This window comes from Aspergillus aculeatinus (genome assembly GCF_003184765.1).
Source record: "Aspergillus aculeatinus CBS 121060 unplaced genomic scaffold BO66scaffold_4, whole genome shotgun sequence".
NCBI classification, from domain to species: Eukaryota; Fungi; Ascomycota; class Eurotiomycetes; order Eurotiales; family Aspergillaceae; genus Aspergillus; species Aspergillus aculeatinus.
Genome location: NW_020291473.1, coordinates 155339 through 174884, shown reverse-complemented (window position 1 = coordinate 174884; position 19546 = coordinate 155339). Strand labels below are relative to the sequence as shown.

At 54.6% G+C, this 19546-nt stretch overlaps 8 protein-coding genes across 8 annotated transcripts; 5 read left to right on the top strand and 3 right to left on the bottom strand.

Annotated features, from left to right (window-relative positions):
* Window positions 1-18: 18 nt before the first annotated feature.
* BO66DRAFT_388205 (branched-chain amino acid aminotransferase) lies at window positions 19-1520 on the bottom strand. The gene is made up of 2 exons (XM_025646498.1): window positions 420-1520; window positions 19-361 (listed from the first exon to the last, which is right to left on the bottom strand). The coding sequence occupies exons 1-2, from the start codon at window positions 1386-1388 to the stop codon at window positions 176-178; spliced, it is 1155 nt and encodes a 384-aa protein (XP_025507960.1). The 5' UTR covers window positions 1389-1520; the 3' UTR covers window positions 19-175.
* A 356-nt stretch (window positions 1521-1876) lies between these two features.
* BO66DRAFT_365293 (acyl-CoA desaturase) lies at window positions 1877-3309 on the bottom strand. The gene is made up of 2 exons (XM_025645205.1): window positions 2974-3309; window positions 1877-2907 (listed from the first exon to the last, which is right to left on the bottom strand). Exons 1-2 carry the CDS (start codon window positions 3272-3274, stop codon window positions 1916-1918), a joined length of 1293 nt encoding a protein of 430 aa, XP_025507959.1. The 5' UTR covers window positions 3275-3309; the 3' UTR covers window positions 1877-1915.
* A 741-nt stretch (window positions 3310-4050) lies between these two features.
* Window positions 4051-5521, top strand: BO66DRAFT_388203 (elongation of very long chain fatty acids protein). Its single transcript, XM_025646497.1, has 2 exons — window positions 4051-4943; window positions 5008-5521. The coding sequence occupies exons 1-2, from the start codon at window positions 4284-4286 to the stop codon at window positions 5413-5415; spliced, it is 1068 nt and encodes a 355-aa protein (XP_025507958.1). The 5' UTR covers window positions 4051-4283; the 3' UTR covers window positions 5416-5521.
* A 50-nt stretch (window positions 5522-5571) lies between these two features.
* BO66DRAFT_388202 (uncharacterized protein) lies at window positions 5572-6791 on the top strand. Its single transcript, XM_025646496.1, has one exon. It carries the CDS (start codon window positions 5862-5864, stop codon window positions 6729-6731), a length of 870 nt encoding a protein of 289 aa, XP_025507957.1. The 5' UTR covers window positions 5572-5861; the 3' UTR covers window positions 6732-6791.
* Window positions 6792-7398: 607 nt separating this feature from the next.
* BO66DRAFT_143029 (lysophospholipase family protein) lies at window positions 7399-9717 on the top strand. Its single transcript, XM_025642079.1, has 3 exons — window positions 7399-7738; window positions 7793-8456; window positions 8514-9717. The coding sequence occupies exons 1-3, from the start codon at window positions 7663-7665 to the stop codon at window positions 9706-9708; spliced, it is 1935 nt and encodes a 644-aa protein (XP_025507956.1). The 5' UTR covers window positions 7399-7662; the 3' UTR covers window positions 9709-9717.
* Window positions 9718-10052: 335 nt separating this feature from the next.
* Window positions 10053-15987, top strand: BO66DRAFT_425696 (uncharacterized protein). Its single transcript, XM_025650246.1, has one exon. It carries the CDS (start codon window positions 10359-10361, stop codon window positions 15771-15773), a length of 5415 nt encoding a protein of 1804 aa, XP_025507955.1. The 5' UTR covers window positions 10053-10358; the 3' UTR covers window positions 15774-15987.
* A 2-nt stretch (window positions 15988-15989) lies between these two features.
* On the bottom strand, window positions 15990-18509 carry BO66DRAFT_467989 (3-deoxy-7-phosphoheptulonate synthase class II). The gene is made up of 6 exons (XM_025652613.1): window positions 18123-18509; window positions 17932-18041; window positions 17777-17840; window positions 17630-17722; window positions 17520-17571; window positions 15990-17454 (listed from the first exon to the last, which is right to left on the bottom strand). Exons 1-6 carry the CDS (start codon window positions 18142-18144, stop codon window positions 16269-16271), a joined length of 1527 nt encoding a protein of 508 aa, XP_025507954.1. The 5' UTR covers window positions 18145-18509; the 3' UTR covers window positions 15990-16268.
* A 212-nt stretch (window positions 18510-18721) lies between these two features.
* BO66DRAFT_388199 (uncharacterized protein) lies at window positions 18722-19436 on the top strand. The gene has a single exon (XM_025646495.1). The coding sequence runs from the start codon at window positions 18866-18868 to the stop codon at window positions 19256-19258; it is 393 nt and encodes a 130-aa protein (XP_025507953.1). The 5' UTR covers window positions 18722-18865; the 3' UTR covers window positions 19259-19436.
* Window positions 19437-19546: the final 110 nt, after the last annotated feature.

The following is a 19546-nucleotide window of genomic DNA, read 5'->3' as shown; positions in this document are numbered from 1 at the left end:
AGAAAAAACATTTGGTGGGGACAGAGCGGATGATTCATCGCTGAGTGGACGATCACGAGACTTGAGATCATCACGTAGTGATCTCAGCTCTAGGATTCTACGGATATTTTGTGTCTGTCTACTACCTAGTCTATCATGACTAAAACAAACTTTGAACTTCACAAGTGACCTCTACTTATTCGATATTCTCCCCCCTCTCAGCCACTACTCTTGCCCATTCATGCTCGACCCGCCCATACATTATATCCCCCAACCATCCCTTGAGCTTGCCCGTAATTTCCCCCGGTGTTCCATCCGACCCAGTTGGGATATGGATGTCTTCTTGATGGTGGTGAATCAACGAGATAGGAGTAATGAACCACTAACAGAATGATCAGAATGCCCCATCCATAGGTATAAACACAGAGCAAAAGACTTACCGCGGTACCCGCAGCAAACGACTCCAAGAGACGGTTCTCCGCCGCCGCCTCCAGAAGATCCCCGATGGTGAACTTCCGCTCCGAGACCTCCACCTCGCCCTTCAGTCGCTCTCTCACCAATTCCAGGCAACTGCGGCGGGTGACCCCATCCAGGATCAGCCGATCATCCAACGGGGCCGTGACAAGCTCCTTCTTCCCATCCTCCCGACGTTGCCAAACCACAAAGAAGTTGCTCCCGCCGGCCTCCGTGCAGGACCCGTCCGGCCCATACAGCCACAGGATCTGATGGTATCCCTGCCGGAAGGCCTCCTGGGTCGCCAGCACGGCCGGCCCATAGTTGGCGCCCACTTTCGCATATCCGAACCCGCCGACCCAGGAGCGCACCGTGTCGTCCGGATTGGTGAGCAGGCGTTTCCCGCCGGCCGGGGCGTCCAGGCGAGCCATGTAGCCGACAATGATGTAGAGGAGGGCCTCCGTCGGCCGCGCGACGCCGAGCTGTGAGTCCGTCCCGATGATGGTCGGGCGCACGTACAGAAAGGATCCCGTGCGGTCTCGGGGAAGCCATTTGGTCCCGTCGACGGAGAGTAATGTATAGATGAGTTTCTCGAGCTCGTCGGGGTCGAATTCGGGGAGGGAGATGCGCTGGGCGGACATCAGTAGGCGGCGGGTGTTGCGGTCGGTGCGGAACATCCGCAGTTTTCCGTCGTGGCCGCGGTAGGCCTTGAGGCCTTCGAAGCATTCGTAGGCGTAGTGCAGGCACGAGGCGCTGGGTTCAAGGCTCAGAGGGCCGTAGGACTTCAGTTCCGGCGCGGACCAGCCGCTCTCGGCGTTCCAGGATGCAGTGATCATGTGGTCGGTGCATATTGTCTTGCGGGTGCTGCTCAGGGTTTGCGCGTCTGGGACCTCGCGTGGAGCGGCTGTGAAGGTGTAGGTCAGGCGAGAGGCGTCGAGCGGTTGTGAGGAACCCATGGTGGTGATGGTGAGAAGATTTTAAGCGGTGACTCGCAACACAATGGCTCTTTCTGCTGCTCAGTCCCCTTTTAAAGCATATATATACATGCTGGTCGTATCTCCACTGCCCATTAGTTATCAGTATGTCTTGAGTAAGGCGTGTCTACACGCCCTGGGGGTGACATTGAGCGGCACGCCCTGTGGGTCATCGGTGGCACGCCCTGTGGGTCCAGCTTGGCGGCACGCCCTACACTACCGAACACTGGTTCTGTCCAAAGCATCTATGGATCTCTGAGTAGAGGGCAACTCAATCTTATTAAGTTCTTGTACATGATCGTACACCGGCCCGAATAGGCGAGCTGGTACCACCACACATGCATTTAAGGCAAGAGGCTCAGACGCATTTAATAAGGAAAGATAACAATATTTGAGCCAGCTGGGTGAACGTTGCGGTAGCAAAATTCTCCAGGTAATGAAAGGCTCTCAAGACTCTTGAAACTATTGGGCTCACCTGGTTTGTTCCAACTATGCCATCTGCTTGTTAATCATGATACCTCACGAACAATGGCTACTCTCAAGGTAGCAAGCTTATTATGAGCCAGCCTGGAATGCAGGTGTACTCCTCCAGTAAACAATTCAGTGGCATCTTTACCGATGGCATCCTCGAGTGACTGACTGCCTCCAGGGTGGTCAGGCATAAAGCTCGAGACATCATGGACCACCCCATCGATAGCAATCAGTGCCCGCCTCCCGTCTCTGGCTTGCACTATGTAGTCCTTCCATGAGACTCTTGGCAAGCCCTCCAAAGGAACGCCCCAGTCCGAGTGCGACGCTTGGTTCTTCTGCGCCTGTCGCAGACGGCACTTGTCCACATCATGTGTAGAGAAACGTTTCAGGTCGTATGCAAGACCCATCTGCTCCCACAACCAGATCACCCACTTAGTTGGATCCCACTGCCACCGGTCCGCTCCGTTGCGGTAGTCCGTGGGAAATTCATGGTGGTAATTGTGGTATCCTTCTCCAAGCGTGATGATAGCCGTGACCAGGTGATCGCGGGGAGAATTCCTGTCATTAAATGGTTGATCCCCCATCCAGTGGGCTAGGGAGTTCACGCAGAACGTAGCCTGTTGAACTGCAAACATGCGGACGATACCGGCATTGACAAAGCCGCCTTTCCAATCACCCCATCCGAGGCCACAGACCACGGTTGGGAACAAGAACACCATGGCTAGCAAGATGCCGCCGTAGTAGCGACGTTGCCACCGGACCACAAGGTCATTGTTAATATCAGACATGTCTATCCCGTGGTAGATCCTGGCGTCCCTTCTAAGCAGGATCCATCCCATGTGGGAGTAAAGAAGACCCTTGTGGGCAGAGTATGGATCCTTGGCAGTGTCGGTGTATTGGTGATGCGTACGGTGACTGCGCACCCACCATTCGATCGGGCCCTGACCGGCACTGCTTCCTAAAATGGCGAGGAATACTTTCAGTGGTGTGGTAGCACGGTAGGATGCATGGGCCCAGAGTCGATGATAACCTAGCATGTTTCACGCAGTGTCATTAATAGTGAATCAAGCAATAATGTGGAATGTGTGTTACCTACCGGCAGTGATGCTGAATCCCGAAAAATGGCCGAATACCACCGCAAAAATGAATGTCTTCGGATGTAGAGGAATCCTCCAGACTTGGTACAGACCATAGAGAGGAACGACCATTGTAAAAATGATACCCCACCAGTCTATACGTTGGTACCAATATCGTTTAGTCATCGGCTCTCTAGTGAGATGTCCTTTCTGATCGTCATCGGGAACTGTGCTGATCTCTTCCATACTTCCCACTGCAATAATTGCGACAGAGGACAGATTCAAAAGTTGATGGTCATCGAGGAACAGGAAGAAATGCATTCGATCATGTTCTGAGAGCTGTCCCTCATCGTCCTCAAAATTGGCTGAAGGTCTGCAATAAAAACAATCTATCAGCTCCGAGGATTGATTACTGCCCAAATTCACCACCCTGTTCTGACCGGATGTGGCACAGCCGCTGGAGGAGTTATTTCACGGACTTTGCCCTTGTTTGTACCGCCTCGACACAGCAAATGAGGGGGCTCTGTGATATGCCAGCGACATCTATGAACATAGAATGTTCCGACTTCCTAGTGTAGTGAGCTATATTTGACGATCGTTGGTTCATAATTTATTGATCAAGTATGGTAGGACGAAATCGATGTCTGTCCCGATGAAGTCCTATAGGAATTAATGTCTATGTTCCTGAAACCGTCCTCAAGCTACCCAATGATAGCTGCAGAGCAGGCTCGGGAGCTCTTTAGCTGAGTTTTATGTTTAAAGTTTTAGCCGAGTTCTAGCAGTGCGTGTATATTCAAGAGGACATACCATCTATCACCTTTGAAGGCTCATCTTTATGCGCGAGGCCGGGTCTCGAGAGTATTGGCTTTCTATATGCAAGCTTTGGCCGTAACAGGATCATAATGGAGGGAATGAACTTATATGTAGTGAAGAACTGTAGATTTAAAACTGTGGTTCTGTTACCAAGGCGCTGTAGTGAAGAAAGAGCAGTCACCTGAAGCCTTGCCAAGGCATGAGATGGACATTCGGTCGAAAGTCCGGGGTCGGTTTCCGGTTCGGGCGGACTTCAACTCCCAACAACAATCCCTGATTCTCCCCATGAATGCAATTGAGGCCTTGCCTTAATGACCCGGCAGCAGTTCATAAGCTCTGCAAGGGTCCCGTCTTCCTATAACAGAGGCTTGCTTCCGATACAGGATGAGCAATCATATTATCAACAAGCTCCGACTTTGGTGCATGCGGTCTGCGCATCAAGTGGCTCTTGATTGTCACCGAAACCAGCACGCTCGCTCTTCAATCATTGTTGAAACCTCTTGGAGTGTCTGCTGCCATGCTGACACCGCGATTCCTTCGACTTACACGACCACTCTCCACCTTGTTCGAGTATTCCGATGCTTTTGGCTCAAGCCACTCCCTTCCTTTTCCCGAATCAGCACTCCGCTTCGGAAGATATCAGCTTTCTACATCCTTATACATATTCTCTACGGACCTGCGGTTCCCTACAATAATAAGCGTCTTGTACATATCGGTCGTCATCTTTTGCAATAAGATCAATGCCAGAGAACGGAGACCGTGGGCAATCAGTCGCACAAAGGTCTTCCCTAACTTAGTGATACTACACAATCTGATTCTGACAGTTTTCTCGGCCTGGACATTCGCCGTTATGCTGAACACATTGTCTTCCGCATGGCCGGACAAGCAAGATGAGTTGCATATGAGCCGGGCGGCAGACATTGTCTGCCATGGGGGTCAGTTCCCGGGGCACGAATCATATGCGCCGAGGTTGAAGATGATCGTCTGGCTGTTCTATCTGTCAAAGCTATATGAGCCACTCGACACCGTGATCATTCTTGCGAAGGGGCGCCAGGCTTCCGCCCTGCACATATATCACCATGCTGGCGTCATCTTCTGGGGCTGCATGGGAGTGCGATTTATCAATTCGGCCTCGATAATCGCCACACTATTCAACTCGGCTGTGCACACCCTGATGGTCAGTACTGTTACGTCGGATAACTATACTATCCTGCCACATATGCTAATATGGCGACGCACAGTATACATACTACAGCATGACTGCGTTGCGCATCCCCGTTCACCACTCGACCAAAGCTTCATTGACCTTGCTTCAAATCGTGCAATTCTTCGTCGGTAGCCTATTAGGCTTGTCGTCCGTCCTTGTTGAATATGATGTTCCTTTTTCTGGTCCTCCTCTCGAGCGACATGATCAATCCCCAAGTACCCCTTTCAACATAACGCCACGGGGCTCCAAAGTACAGCAGTCTCGGGACATGAAGACAGTAAGATGCGTTAGAGACAGTAGTGAGGCTTATGCGGTGTGCCTTGGATGCGGGTTTGTTCTGTTCCTGATGCTATTGTTTTTGAAGTTTTACGTGCAGTCTTATCTCCAGCACTGGCCACCCCATAAGAAAGCAGTGCTAAGAAATTTGGGGTTCATGGGATAAAGATGAGTCGTGTAGTAGGGCGGAAGAAGAAAGTCCGGTTTGAGTGCCAAGCATTGTTGTTAAGGCACTAGACATCATGGATCTTGAGATTAGCTGAGCAGGACAAATGAACGTGTTAATTGTCTTTGTTGCTCGTTGTGTGTGTGCTATGGGCTTGAACACTCAGAGTTGCAGTGCTTCCTTCTGCAGGAGGCCATGATTCTGGCCTGGTCAAGGCTCAGCCCCCACTGTATTGTATGACTTCCTTCGCTGCCTGCTCACGAGGCTGAGTCGGGGTCCCGAACAGGGCTAACTTTTTAAGCCTCCTTTGAGGGTCATTCTTCAAGATGGCTCTGTCCCTTCCCCCTTGACTTTGAAAAATTTCCTTCAATCGACTCTATATATTCTAGATTTATACCTCGAGGTCCTCCAAAGTACCACCAAAGAGATTCTGTGCCGAACTCGTTATGGCTCGGCGAACAAAGGCGGAATTTCTCCCCGCCCAACCCCCGGCCGACGCTCAATGCCACCGCATCGACTTTACCCAGTCCGACCCACCGCTGCCTGAATACAAGGACCTTTGCGCTGCAGTCATTGACAATGCGTTCACCAAGGAGGAATGCGACGAGCTTCTTCGTCTAGCCGAGGCCAGCACCGTCCCGTCAACAAAGCCCGGGGACCGGACCGCCGCCGCTGCCGCCGCCGCCGAACCCACCTGGGAGCGCGCCATGATCAACCTGGGGAACGGCAAACAGGCGCTCGCGGTGGACACCCGCAACTGCGGGCGGATCATCTACGACTCGCCTGAATTGGCCGACAAGTTGCTGGCCCGGTTGCGGCCCTTCTTACAGGAGCTGGGGGGCATCGAGGTGATCGACAACCAGCCCCGGGTGACAGGCCTGGCCGGTCGCAACGCCGTCTACCGACTCACCCGTCTTAACGAGCGACTGCGCTTTCTAAAATACGAAGGGGGGGAATACTTCCGGCCGCACTGGGATGGACACTACCGGACGCCGGACGGGCGCGAGACCTCGTACTACACGGTGCACCTCTATTTGAATGGGGATGGGGAGCAGGATCGCGCGGAACTGACGCGGGAGATGAAGCGCCTGGAGAAAGGCGAGGGCGTTGTGAATCTGGACACGAAGGGATCTCTGCTGGGCGGTGCGACCTCCTTCCTGCCTCGGTTCGAGGAGAAGGAGCGCCATCTTCGCATCTTTCCCCGGACGGGGTCGGTGCTGGTGTTTCAGCAGAATGATTTGCTGCATGGCGGGGATCCTGTGATACGTGGGGTCAAGTATACGATGAGGACGGATATCATGTATCGAAGGGATTGATTGAGCGGTGGTGGAGATTGAACTGCGAGGCCAGTCATGGCTTGTGGGACGGATGAAGGGTAGCTTAGCTGGGCTTTTCGAGTACCTGAGGGGAGATGTTAATGCATGATGATGATCTCATATTAGATATGCTTGTGAGCAATGCAGACGTGGCTTTGTTCGGGGGGGTCACCCATGCTCGGAAAAGTAACACGAGAAGTAGATGAAAGCAGTCGAACACGAAGCGCAGGCGGAGGAATGCCGGGGTTGGCCTGAAGTTTCTGGGGGGCGGGATTGCGTCAACCTACCCGAGCCGTCAGTCAGCCAGTGCCAGTGTCAGTGTCGGTCGGCCCTCCAACAAGGCTGCCTGCCCTTCATCCACGGCATCCGCCATCGCTTGCCGATCCAGGGTCTTCCCTTCTAGATCGATCGGCTACCTATGCATCACGATATTATTTATTAAAATATCAGTCAAAAGGCTCTTGTCCACAGAATCTGAGCCACATCAAGTCAAAATGCGCCTGCCTAATTGCCAGTGATGAGGGGGAGCTCTTCTGACCCAAGCCCAGAAGCTGTCTGCCGCTGTCCGAACCACAAACGCCCATTGACCGACCCCGAGTAGCTTTTGCTTCACCAGGAACCATGGCTCGTAGCTGCTCGAGCTCAGCCACGGACGAGTGCGTCCACTACCTAGTATAACACTTTCACTACTGTGCGGCGTTCCATTTCTAGACACACCAATGAGCAGCCGTGACTCTTCAGCCTGCCTGCCAGCTGTGCCGGAACCCCCCATGTTCATCGGTGAATCGGTGAATACAAATACTTAGCTGACCTCGGGCTTCGTCAACACCCAAGACATCCTGCCCAACGGCAGCTCAGCCCTTTGATATATGACTCGGGGTCTGGCATTGCAGAGAATTCGACCTCTTCCACACGAGCTCTGCAGCTGTTGATGGCAGGCGGCTTGACGGTGATAGTCAATATGAAAATCACAGCTACGTTTCTCATTTTAGCGGGCTCGGTGTTCGGTACGTCGATGCCATTCCATGACTATCCTCTTTTCTGGCTGATTATTTGATCAGGCGCGACGACTAGCGCAGAAGATGGGGCCCGGAAACATAGAATGCTACAGCGCGCGCTACCCAACGCCCCCGACGGCTACACCCCGGACAATGTGAGTTGTTCGGCTACTAGGCCTACAGTGCGCAGTGCCTCGACTCTCTCCTCGAACGAGACCTCGTGGCTTAAGACTCGCCGGGGAAAGACCGAATCAGCCCTGAAAGATTTCTTCGGCCATGTCACCATTGCAGACTTCAACGCAACGGAATATATCGATCGAGTCTCCGGAAACACCTCGAACCTGCCCAATATCGGGATTGCGGTATCTGGAGGCGGCTATCGAGCCCTGATGAACGGTGCAGGGGCCATCAAGGCATTCGATAGCAGGACGAACAACTCCACGAGTGATGGTCAACTTGGTGGCTTGCTGCAGTCGGCAACATACCTGGCTGGCTTGAGCGGCGGCGGCTGGTTGGTTGGTTCGGTTTATATGAATAACTTCAGTACCATTTCCCATTTGCAGACGTACGACGACGGCGACATCTGGCAGTTCCAGAATTCCATTTTCGAGGGACCAGAGGGAAATGGCATTCAGCTATTTGACTCTGCCTCTTACTATAGGGATATCTATGATGCTGTGCAGGGCAAATCGCGTGCAGGTTTCAACACTTCCATCACCGATTATTGGTGAGTGTACATTGCCCTCAGGCTAAGATTCGAGAGTCGCTGACCGTGATGTGCTAGGGGGCGTGCCCTTTCTTATCAGCTGATCAATGCTTCCACCGGGGGGATCGACTACACCTGGTCGTCAATCGCTCTGACCGATTCCTTCAAGAAGGCCGAGATGCCGATACCGATACTGGTTGCTGACGGTCGATATCCGGATGAGCTACTTGTGAGTAGCAATGCTACCGTTTACGAATTCAATCCCTGGGAATTTGGCACCTTCGACCCTACCGTCTACGGATTTGCGCCTATTGAGTATCTGGGGTCTCGTTTTGTGGCTGGGTCTCTTCCTCAGAATGAAAGCTGTGTTAGGGGATTTGACAACGCGGGCTTTGTGATGGGGACTTCATCGAGTCTTTTCAATCAGTTCCTCTTACAGGTTAACTCTACAGCTCTCCCGGACTTCTTGAAATCGGCTTTTACAAGCATTTTGGAGGACATTGGACAAGAAAACTACGACATCGCGCTCTACACACCAAATCCTTTCTACCATTGGGCCCACAACTCATCGCCAGCTGCAAATGAAGCCATGCTCGACCTAGTCGATGGTGGTGAAGACCTCCAGAATATCCCACTGCATCCACTGATTCAGCCTGAGCGCCATGTTGATGTTATCATCGCGGTGGATTCGTCTGCTGACACTGAAAATAATTGGCCGAATGGTACTGCTATGGTTGCTACCTACGAACGGAGCTTGAACTCCACGGGCATCGGAAATGGAACAGCTTTCCCGGCGATTCCAGACCAGAATACTTTCGTCAATCTGGGTCTCAATACGCGGCCGACCTTCTTTGGCTGCAACTCGTCGAATTTAACGGGACCAGCGCCACTGATTGTCTACCTTCCCAATTACCCATATGTGTCTTACTCTAACGTTTCCACCTTCAAACCGGAATACGAAGAGTCGCAGAGAGATCAGATCATCCAGAACGGGTACGACGTTGCGACAATGGGAAACAACAGCCGTGACGCGGACTGGTCGACGTGTGTGGGGTGCGCGATTCTGAGTCGATCGCTCGAACGCACCAACACCAGCGTCCCGGATATCTGTAACCGGTGTTTTGACAGATATTGTTGGAACGGCACGACGAACTCCACCACACCGGGCGAGTATAAGCCAGCTGTTGTGTTCAGCAGTGAAGGCGCTATTGTGTCGCGTGCTGTATTTCTTGGTGCCTTGGCGGCAACAGTGACTGCGGGCGCTTTGCTGTAAACTTTTCTGGGTAATTCCTATGAAGGCGTGGCTTTGGTGGTTTCTTGATCATATAAGTCTTTTCGAACAGTACCAAGCACAGTAAAAGTTCTTGATAGCAGTATTGTGCATACATGCATACGATGTATGACTTGGAAATCTTGTGCTCCGTACTCTGAATAGATCTCTGTAGATGATCGACGCGGATTGGCTGACATCACGTGTTGTGTTGTCAGGGCAACCAGCCACTCGACTTCCCAAACAAGCAAGGTCGACAACACGCGGCGGCGGGCAGGCTTGGTTGGTTGTTTCCACCCAAGCTCGAACTCTGACGAAACGCCCAACGCTCGCTCGCCGCCGAAAGCTGCAAGCTTATTCCACCACAACCTTAACCCATTCAACACCCAACGCCCTTCGCCCCCTGCTTGCCACGACCATCTTACATATCGGACTTCGGGGGCAATCTGACATAGTGGCCATTGATTTTGTCACTACGAGCAGTCACACAATGAGAGCAGAGTGAATTCGTCGACACTAACCCGGCTCCCTCCCCGCGCGCGACACATTTGACGCAACGAAAAACAGCAACAGAGTGAGCGGGAGGAACCAACAACCACCGACCTCAACCCTCTTCGGACCTTCGACGCGTGAAGGCGCGAATAACAGACAGCATGGCTCGCGCAGCAATCATCCCACAGTCCCCGCCCAAGCGGGCAACGCGCACCCGCACCAAGGGAACGACAACCACGACCGCGACGACGACGACGGCCAGCAGCAGAACCGCGCCGAAGACTACGAAGGCCAAGGCACCTAGCTCCGCCACGGAGGCCCGGAAGCGAGGCGTCCGGACCGCGTCAGTCACGACGACCACCGCCGCCACCACCAAGCGACCCGTCGAGGAGGAGGAGGATGCGGACGCGACGACGGACGATGAGATCGATATGTTCGCCGGGAGTCGTAGGGGGAAAGGAACGGCCACGTCGAAGCCTAAAGGGAGGCCGCCCGCAGCGAAGGCGGGGGCCAGTGCCGTAGCTCCGCGCACGCGAAAGACCCCGGTGGTCGCGACGCCGGCGGCGGCGGAATCGGATAGTGACAACGACGACGAGCTGGCTCAGTCGGAGGTGGTCCCGAAGAAGCGCGCTGGAAGGCCGAAGGCGAAGCCCGCCGCCGCCGCCGCCGCCGCCAGGGAGGCGGACAAGGCTGCTGCTGCTGCGCCCAAAACCCGAGGTCGACCGAAGGGGACCGCGGCTGCGAAGCCGAAGGTGGTCGACGAATTGAAGGAAAATACGCGATTGAACGCCAAAGGGTTCACGGATATCGACTTCTCCTCGTCGCAAGAGGCCCCGAGGCAAGTCTACATCACCACCCACTCTTCGTCCGTGAGATCGAACATGCTGCGCGGACCGGCCAAGAAGAAGACAGTCACGTTCCAGGATCCCACAGATTCGGATGCGGATGAATTGAATGAGCCGTCTCCTCCGCCGGCTGGCAGGAGAAGGGGCGCCGCCACCGTCTCAGGGCGCCAGGGAGGTCTTGCGTCCAAGCCTGTGCGGAAACCCGCGGCCACCTCCGGTAGGGGCCGCAAGCCTGCGGCAGCGAAGAAGGACGACTCGTCGAAGCCGCTGTCGCCGAAGAAGGCGACGCAGGTCGCCAAAGGGCTTTCTTCCTACGCCAGCTCGGATGGCGAGGACGACGAGTTAAGTGCGGACAAAGATCAGATGAAAGCAATCCTTCAATCGCCTCCCAAACACGGATCAGAAAATGCCGGACTCAGCTCCCCAGTCAAGAAGATCAATCTCACTGGACGACACTTCCGCAAGTCCCTCGATGAAAATGGCGACCCATTGCCCGGTCCTCGACGTTCGGTCGACTTCAACGATAATAACCTTCTCCTGTCGAGCCCCGCCCGCCGACCACCCCCTTCGCCATTCAATTTCACAATGAGGGAAACACCCAGACGAGGTGGTGGTCTGACTCTCCGCAGTGACATTCAGCCCTTGTCGCAACCCACGTTGTCACCCACCCTCAACTCTCCGCTCAGGCTCTCTCCGAAGAAAGCGTCCCTGGAAACCCCTCGACGCGGCAATCTCTTTGGCACCAGTACCGGATCGGTGTCTCAACCTAACTTTACCCCGGGACTCAACTCCCCCCTGAAATCCTCGCCCAGGAAAGGTCTGTTTGGCGCGTCCTTCATGTCTCAATCTCAACCGGAGCCTTCCGCCACTCCCTTGAGACAAAGCACGTCCCTCCTTCAAAGTCCCGCAAAGAAGGTCGCCACTCCGTTCAAAGCTTTTCTGTCCGTCATGAAGAGCCCAGTACCTGAAGAGTCTGAGCACGAGAATGACAACGAAGAAGAACCGGAAGACAACGATACTTTTGATGACTCTCACCTTGAGGAATCCCCTCTCCGACTCATGCAAACCAGGGTAGAGACTCAGGCCGATGAGGAGGATGAGTCGACTGAAGACGTGGCGTCTGAGGAGAATGACGACCTCGAGCCTGTCAGCACAAACCCGCCTCATTCGCCTTCGCTAGCACGCCACTATGAGAAACGTGCGGCAAATGGAGAGACCGCAGAACACGATTCTGAGGAGACTGTTGAGTACGTCGAGGATGATGCTAGTACAGTTGCTGAAGACGTCGCTGAAGTCGTCGGTGAAAACATGGAGGAAGAGGGTGATCAGAGCGAGGATCAAGCCATGGAAGAAGATGCTGGAAGCATGGCAGAGGAATCTGACATTGACGAATTGGACGAGGTCGAGCCTGCCCCTGAGCATGTGGATGTGCCTATGGAGGAGACTGGCGAGGAAGTGATCCAGGAGGCAGCCGAAGAGTTCGAAGAGATCTCAAATGCGGAGCCCATTGAGGATGTCAACGATGAGAATGTTGATGAGTCGAATGAGGATTCCCTTGGAGCGCCTGATTTGGAGGATATTCCCGAGTCTCAACAAGATGCTGACAAGGAAACGGATGATCTGCAGGCTGCTGTCGAGTCTGGGGCCGGTGCAAAAGATCATAAAGATGATCCCGTTGTTCGCGAAATTTCAGTGGATGCAACACTGGACGATGCTTCTGATGGGGACAATCAGGAACAGGATGATGACCGTGTCAATCTGGACCAAGACATGCCCGAGACAGTATCTGATGCTGAAGACGGCCATCAGGATGCAATTGGCCAGGAACGCGCGGCAACGCCCAATCCAGTTGTAGAAGAGGAGGTCGACATTCCACTTGCGGAGGAACAACACACGCCCATCCCCAACATCCGAAACAGCTTAGCCAAGGACCTTGACGATGTCTTTGTCGATGAACCCACACTACCTGAACAGGCGGACCAGCGTCTTGACTCTTCGGATACGGAGGACGACCCTGACATGATGGAGACCGATGATGACGTTGGCGCTGCAGAGGAAGATTTGTCCCGTGATCAGCAAGAAGGCATCATTGAGGATTGCGTCTTCGAAGAAAATGAGCCCACCATTGTTGTTACTGAACCAACAGAGATTATTCCGCCCAGCCGTGTCCCCATCTTGCCATACGAGGTTGAAGAGCCAGAAAATCCTTGGAGTCCAATTCGTGAGGCCTACTACAGAGCGATGAAGAACATCTCACCAGTCCGCGTTCTACCAGACAGCCCTGTACGGCGGAATATGAGCTTCGAGTCTACCGCTGACAGCCCAAGCCCGGTTCGACAGGGGTTCACGGTAGACACCAGTGGCAGTCAAGACCCCTTCGTCGACTCCAATTCCGCGACACCACTTCTCAGACGGTCTATAAAGCGTTCGATCTTTGACAACGCTCCGCGTTTCACACCTCTGGCGCAGCAATTCAGCCAATGGAAGGCCAGCAGTCCCGCGCGATCCCAGCCTCGGCGTTCGCAACGCCCACGCAAAGGTATATTCTCTTTGGGTGGCAATCGCAGGTCATCCAGCAACGTAATGCCCACCCCGGAAGAGGTCACATATCCTCAAATCGACAGCCAAGCGGAAGATGCTGTGTCGGAGGAGCCTCAGTCGCAAGCGACTGATGCCGATGCTGAGATTGATGAGCACGGGGGTCCTCAGAGTGACAAGGGTGGCCAAAGCGTGCAATCGGTGGAAACTGACGCAACTGAAACTACGGAGGCCGAACCAGAAGCTTACAACGAGAACGTCGATCCTCAAATTGAAGAAGATTACAGCCACGACTCACAGGTAGCAGAGACTGAGGCTGCTGAAGCCGTAGAGTCTGCAGAAACTGCCGGGCAGGTGACAGGGGTTACTGACGGTCCAGAGGACTACGAAGATTTCAGCCAGACCTCTGGCTTGGAAGAGCCTGGCACTACTGAGGATGCTGAGCAGATGTCCGAGGAGGACGAGTCGGAGATCTACGAAGGCCTTAGCCAGAGCTCTCGTCCGTCACAGGCCGACAACACCGAAACTACCGAGCCTGCTGAGCTCATCGAGCAAACCACCGAAGTTGTCGATGGTACTCAAATCTTGCAAGATTTCAACACGCAATCTCAGGCGGAAGAGACTATTCTTGCTGAGACTGAAGAGCCGGTCACTGAGAATGTCGACGGCCCTCACATCTATGAGGACCCTAGTCAAGACTCCCAATTAGAGGCATATTCCTCTGAAAATATTCAGGAGACGGAAGGCCCTGTGGTTGACATGCCAAATGGGACAGAGGTTGAAGCTACCCTTGGCAACTACACCGAGGAGGACCCCCGCGAGGAGTTAGTGATGGAGATCGCTTCTGTGTCGAACAGCCCGCTCCCTGCAATCGATGCATTTGATGATAACAAGGAGAATGAGGTCTTTTCCAACATTCCTCTCTTCACCCCTGTCAAGAACCGAATTCCTCAGATGCAAACAGTACACACTGTTTCCAAGGTGCCTCTCAAACCTGAAGGTCAAATTTCGCCGCTGAAGATTTCCCGCAAGAGAGGTCTCTCGCTTTCGGGTGCTTCGCCTATTCGTGCCTCCACCAGAATTCGCACTTCGACCTTCGCTCCTACCCAGCAGACTGTTCCACCGCTGTCGCCTCGGAAATCACCGAGACTTCAGAGAGTCTCAATGTCCAGGCCAGTCGCCCCGGTGACACAATCCGCCGAGCTTAAGAATGAGAGATCGACGCCTGCCAAGCGCCCTCCGCAATCACCGAGCCCGACCAAGAGTGCAAAGGCTCCGAGAAGGAGCATGAGCGCACCGGCGCCTAAGCTGGCTTTGCAAGGAGCGGTCGTTTATGTGGACGTGCACACCACGGAGGGCGAAGATGCTAGTGGTATTTTCATCGAACTGCTTCAACAAATGGGAGCCCGATGCATCAAGAACTGGTGCTGGAACCCTCGCGCGAGCCTGGCCCCAGAGGAAGGGGTTGAACCCAAGGAAGGCAAAGTGGGCGTCACCCATGTGGTCTTCAAGGACGGAAGTGCTCGGACGCTGGAGAAGGTTCGCCACGCACGGGGCCTGGTCAAGTGTGTTGGTGTCGGTTGGGTTCTCGACTGCGAGCGGGAGAGCAAATGGCTCGACGAAACCCCCTACGCCGTCGACAGCTCCATCGTCCCCCGCGGCGGTGCCAAGCGCCGCAAGAGCATGGAACCACGCGCGCTGAGCAACGTCAACGGCACGCTGGTCCGGGCCACCGCAACCGCCCCCGCCCTAGATCGCCGCCGCTCCGGCGCCATCAGCCGAGACACCGTGGAGAGCTTCACCAGGGACCACAGCACGCCGCCTCTCTCTTCCCGGGAGGAACAGGAACAGGAGGAGTCAGGCTCTACGGCTACGCCGCCCGAACAGGTCGACTACACGGTGGGCCACACCGAACCCGACCAGCGGTACTGCCACACGCCCCAAACCCCCGGCTCCTCCGCCTACGCCTTCGACATGGACGCCATCGGCATGTCCCCCGCCACCCCGTTCTACCTCTCCCAGCGCACGAAGCTCGTCCAGCAGACCTGTCCGCCCAAGCAGACCCGCCAGGGTCTCTTCACCACCCCGGGCCCCGTGCGCGAGCCGAACCAGAAGCTGCGCTCGAAGCTCGAGGCCGCGCGCCGGAAGAGCATGGCCTACAAGCCCAGGGTGGGCAGTCCCCTCGTGGAGTGATCTTGCGTCTTGTTTTCTCCATTCTTGTTATTATGTTGGGTACGGTCGGTTGTGTTTGGGAGCTGACTTCGATTTCCTGTTTGCTATCAATTGACTGGGTCTGGTTTCGTTTCTCTCTCTGGTTTATCTTGTGTATTGGGACACCTACATACCCCCCTATTTGCAGAATGGTTTGTTTTTGTTTTAAATTGTCGTGACTGGTTTTGGGTCTATGTGGATATTTCATATTCTTGAATAAAATAAAATTAACATTCTTACTTCTCTCTTTTTATCTTGAAGACTGAATGGTTCCTTTCGTATACCGCCCTAATCACTTTGTCGCTGATCGTATAAATCAAAATCTTCGGTCAAAATTGGATTTGTCGACCCGAGAAACCCGTTCTCAATATTAAATCCCTCCCAGGATGGAACATTGTCCAAGACCAAAATAAACCATATTTGAAGATATTCTACTCACCCTCTCTCATTTCTGGGCGGCAAGCTCCAGGCAACAGATCAAATGGAGTTCATCCTCCCGCGCTCCGACTCGTCCATCTCGCGGTAGAACCCGGCGACCAGGAAGGCCAGCTCGAGGGCCTGCTTCTCATTCAGCCGCGGGTCACAGAAGGTGGTGTAGCGCTCGCCGAGGCCTTCCTCGGTCAAGCCGCCGGCGCCGCCGACACACTCGGTGACGGCCTCGCCGGTAAGCTCGAGGTGCATGCCGCCGAGGAAGGAGCCGTGGGCGCGGTGGATCTCGAGGGCCTGGCGCAGCTCGGACAGGATGTCGCTGAAGTGGCGGGTCTTAACGCCGGTGGGGGTGCTCTGGGTGTTGCCGTGCATGGGGTCGCACTGCCACACGGGGAGATGGCCGGCGCGCTGGACGGCCTCGATGTGACCCGGCAGGTGAGAGGCGATCTTGGCGGCGCCGTAGCGCGAGATCAGGGTCACCTTGCCGACCTCGCGCGTAGGGTTGACGACGTCCAGCAGCTGCGTCAATTCCTCCGGGGTCATGCTGGGCCCGATCTTGATGCCGATCGGGTTGGCGAGGCCGCGGAAGAATTCGACGTGCGCGCCGTCGAGTTGGCGCGTGCGGTCGCCGATCCAGAGGAAGTGCGCGGACGTCGCGTAGAAGGATTTCGAGGGGAGGAGTGGGGTTTGGGGGGTTATGCTTGTTGCCGTTGCCGTTGCCGGTGCTGTCGTCGTGCTTGTCGTCGGGTCCACAGCGGATGGTGGTGGCTGGGAAAACGAAGGGGGGGAGAACATGGAGAAAGCAGGGGCGGAATTGGGGGGTAGGGGGTTGCGGAGGAGACGGGTGAGACTGGTTTCGTAATCGAGGAGCAAGCCCTCGTGGCTGGTGTAGACGTCGACGGTCTCGACGCCGCGATCGGTGTCGATGCCGACGGTTTGCATGAAGCGGAGGGCGTCCTTCACCCGCGACACGATGCGTTCGTATTTCTCCTTGATGGCGGGGGTGATGACATGGCCCAAACCCCAGTCAAGCGGGGAGTGCAGGTCCGCAAGACCGGAGGAGAGGGAGGCGCGCAAGTAGTTCAGCGTCGCGGCGGAGTGGAAGTACGCCGACACCAAGCGCGAGGGGTCCGGTTTGCGCGATTCGGGCGTCGCTTCGAAGCCATTGATGTTGTCGCCTCGGAAGGAGGGCATCTCGACCCCGTTGATCGTTTCCATGGGGCTGGAGCGAGGCCTGATGGCTCAGGAATTAGTGCATTAGGCCTACGGTTGGCAGGACAGGACGTGAGACAAACGTACTTTGCAAACTGCCCTGCAATCCGAGCAATGCGCACCACAGGCTTATTCGCTCCTAGAAGACATGCATGAGCATCATCACCATCACATTAGCGGGGATCTAACAGACTTACCCCAAATCAATACCAGACTCATCTGCAGAAGCAGCTTGACTTTGGCTTCGATCATCTCCTGGTTACAGTAATCAAACAGCTCGGCGCAGTCACCTGATTACTGTAAGTTTTCTGTTTCACGTCAAGGAACAAAGTTCAGAAACCCACCTCCCTGAAGCACAAACGCCTTCCCCAGGGCGACATTGCGCAAGCTCTTCTTGAGGTTCGCAACCTGTGCCATAAATTGCGATCAGTAAAACACATGCACAAAGACGACCTCAAAAATTGCCGGTAGGAAGCATCAGTTACACAGGAAAACACACCTCTTGTGTGGTGACCAACGGCGGAAGTTTCCGTAGCTTCTCGAGAGCTGCCTCCGTCGCCTCTGTGTCCTCGTACGCGACGCATTGTTTGGCCGGCTTGGACGTCCACGCTGATAGCCGGACTGTATTAGCAGCTTGTCTTGAGATTGGACAATGGGGATGTTGCTCTCGTTATTAGAGACAGAACATACACGTAGGAGACCAGGTCTCCATGATTTTGGAGTATGGGATGTATAGATCTGGCGGTGTAGTTGGGAGGTTGTGAGGATGTCGAGATGAAGAAGAAGGCAGGGAGACGCTGTACGCAGGTATGATTCTAGCAATGATCGACGGTCAAAAGAGCTTGGAATGACAGCGGACAAGCCAAAAAAGAAGTGTGGAGATAATTCCGAATTGGATTGGACCCTGCTTTGTGATGTTTTCGATGCGGACGGGAACCACCAACTCCTATCAGAAGAAACGGGGGGTAAAGAATGGAGATTCTCTTTCGAATCCGACTGACTGAGGAGTAGAGAGAGGGATAGAAGGGAGTTCAGGGAGAGAGAGGGAGGAATGGGGAGAAAGAAAAAGAAAGCAAGAACAAGTCGAAGTTGCACCAGGCCTGAAATGGGATGATTCATGCTACTTTCTGGAAGGTGAGGAACGCACGGCTATTCGCGGCCTGAGTCATTATTCCCCGGCACTAGGCTGTTAGTGGTTTAGATCCGGATTGTTAGGTTGATTGTTCTGCCGGAATGTTTGGCTGTTTGGCTGTTTGTCTGTTTGTCTCTCGGGACTGACTGTACGTCATGCAACAGGTGCTTGTGTTAACCACTAGGTATCTTCAAACATGGGCTTGGAATATACCCTCCAATCTGACAACAACAACAACAACAACAACAACAACAACAAGAAGAAGAAGAAATAACCGAACTAACTAACCAACCAATCAATCATGTCCGACTCCATCCCCTCAGCGCACGCCGACCCCGACGCCGCGGAGCAACCGCTCCCCGCCAACGCCGAGGACCGCAAAGCCGCCGCCGCCCTCTCCTCCCTCCACACCAACGAGATTGCCGCCACCGACTCCCCGACCAGGCTGCCCTCGTCCGCTGACCAGGAGGCGCTGGGCAAGGCCATGAGCCGTCTCGAGATCGCAGCCGGTCACCCTGCGGGCAAGAAGCGGGCGGGGACGACGCAGCAGAGTAAGGAGGGAGGGGAGCTGGTGAAGAAGAAGGCCGTCAAGGTCAGCGCCGACGATGTCAATCTTCTGGTAGGTTTCTGCTCTGCAGTCCTCAAGCCCGCTCTCTTTGGGGGATGCTCTGAAATATTGGAACTGGTGGAATAAGGCTCGCTGGGCTAATCTAATGTGTGTCAAACGCTCGGTGCCTTGCAGGTGGATCAGTTGGATTTGAATAAGCTCAGGGCCACGGAGCTGTTGAAGGCCCACGAGGGGAATGTTGCGCAGGCAATCAAGGCGTTCATTACGCCTGCGACGCTTGCACGTTGAGGCGGCTGGTCAGTCGGGTTTGAAAGTGGAGATGGGGGGCGGATTGATGGACTGGGCTTGGGAGGACGCGGGCGGAAGAAGTTCCCGATTTAAGACGGCGTTTTTGGTGGTAACCTTGAAGGTTCG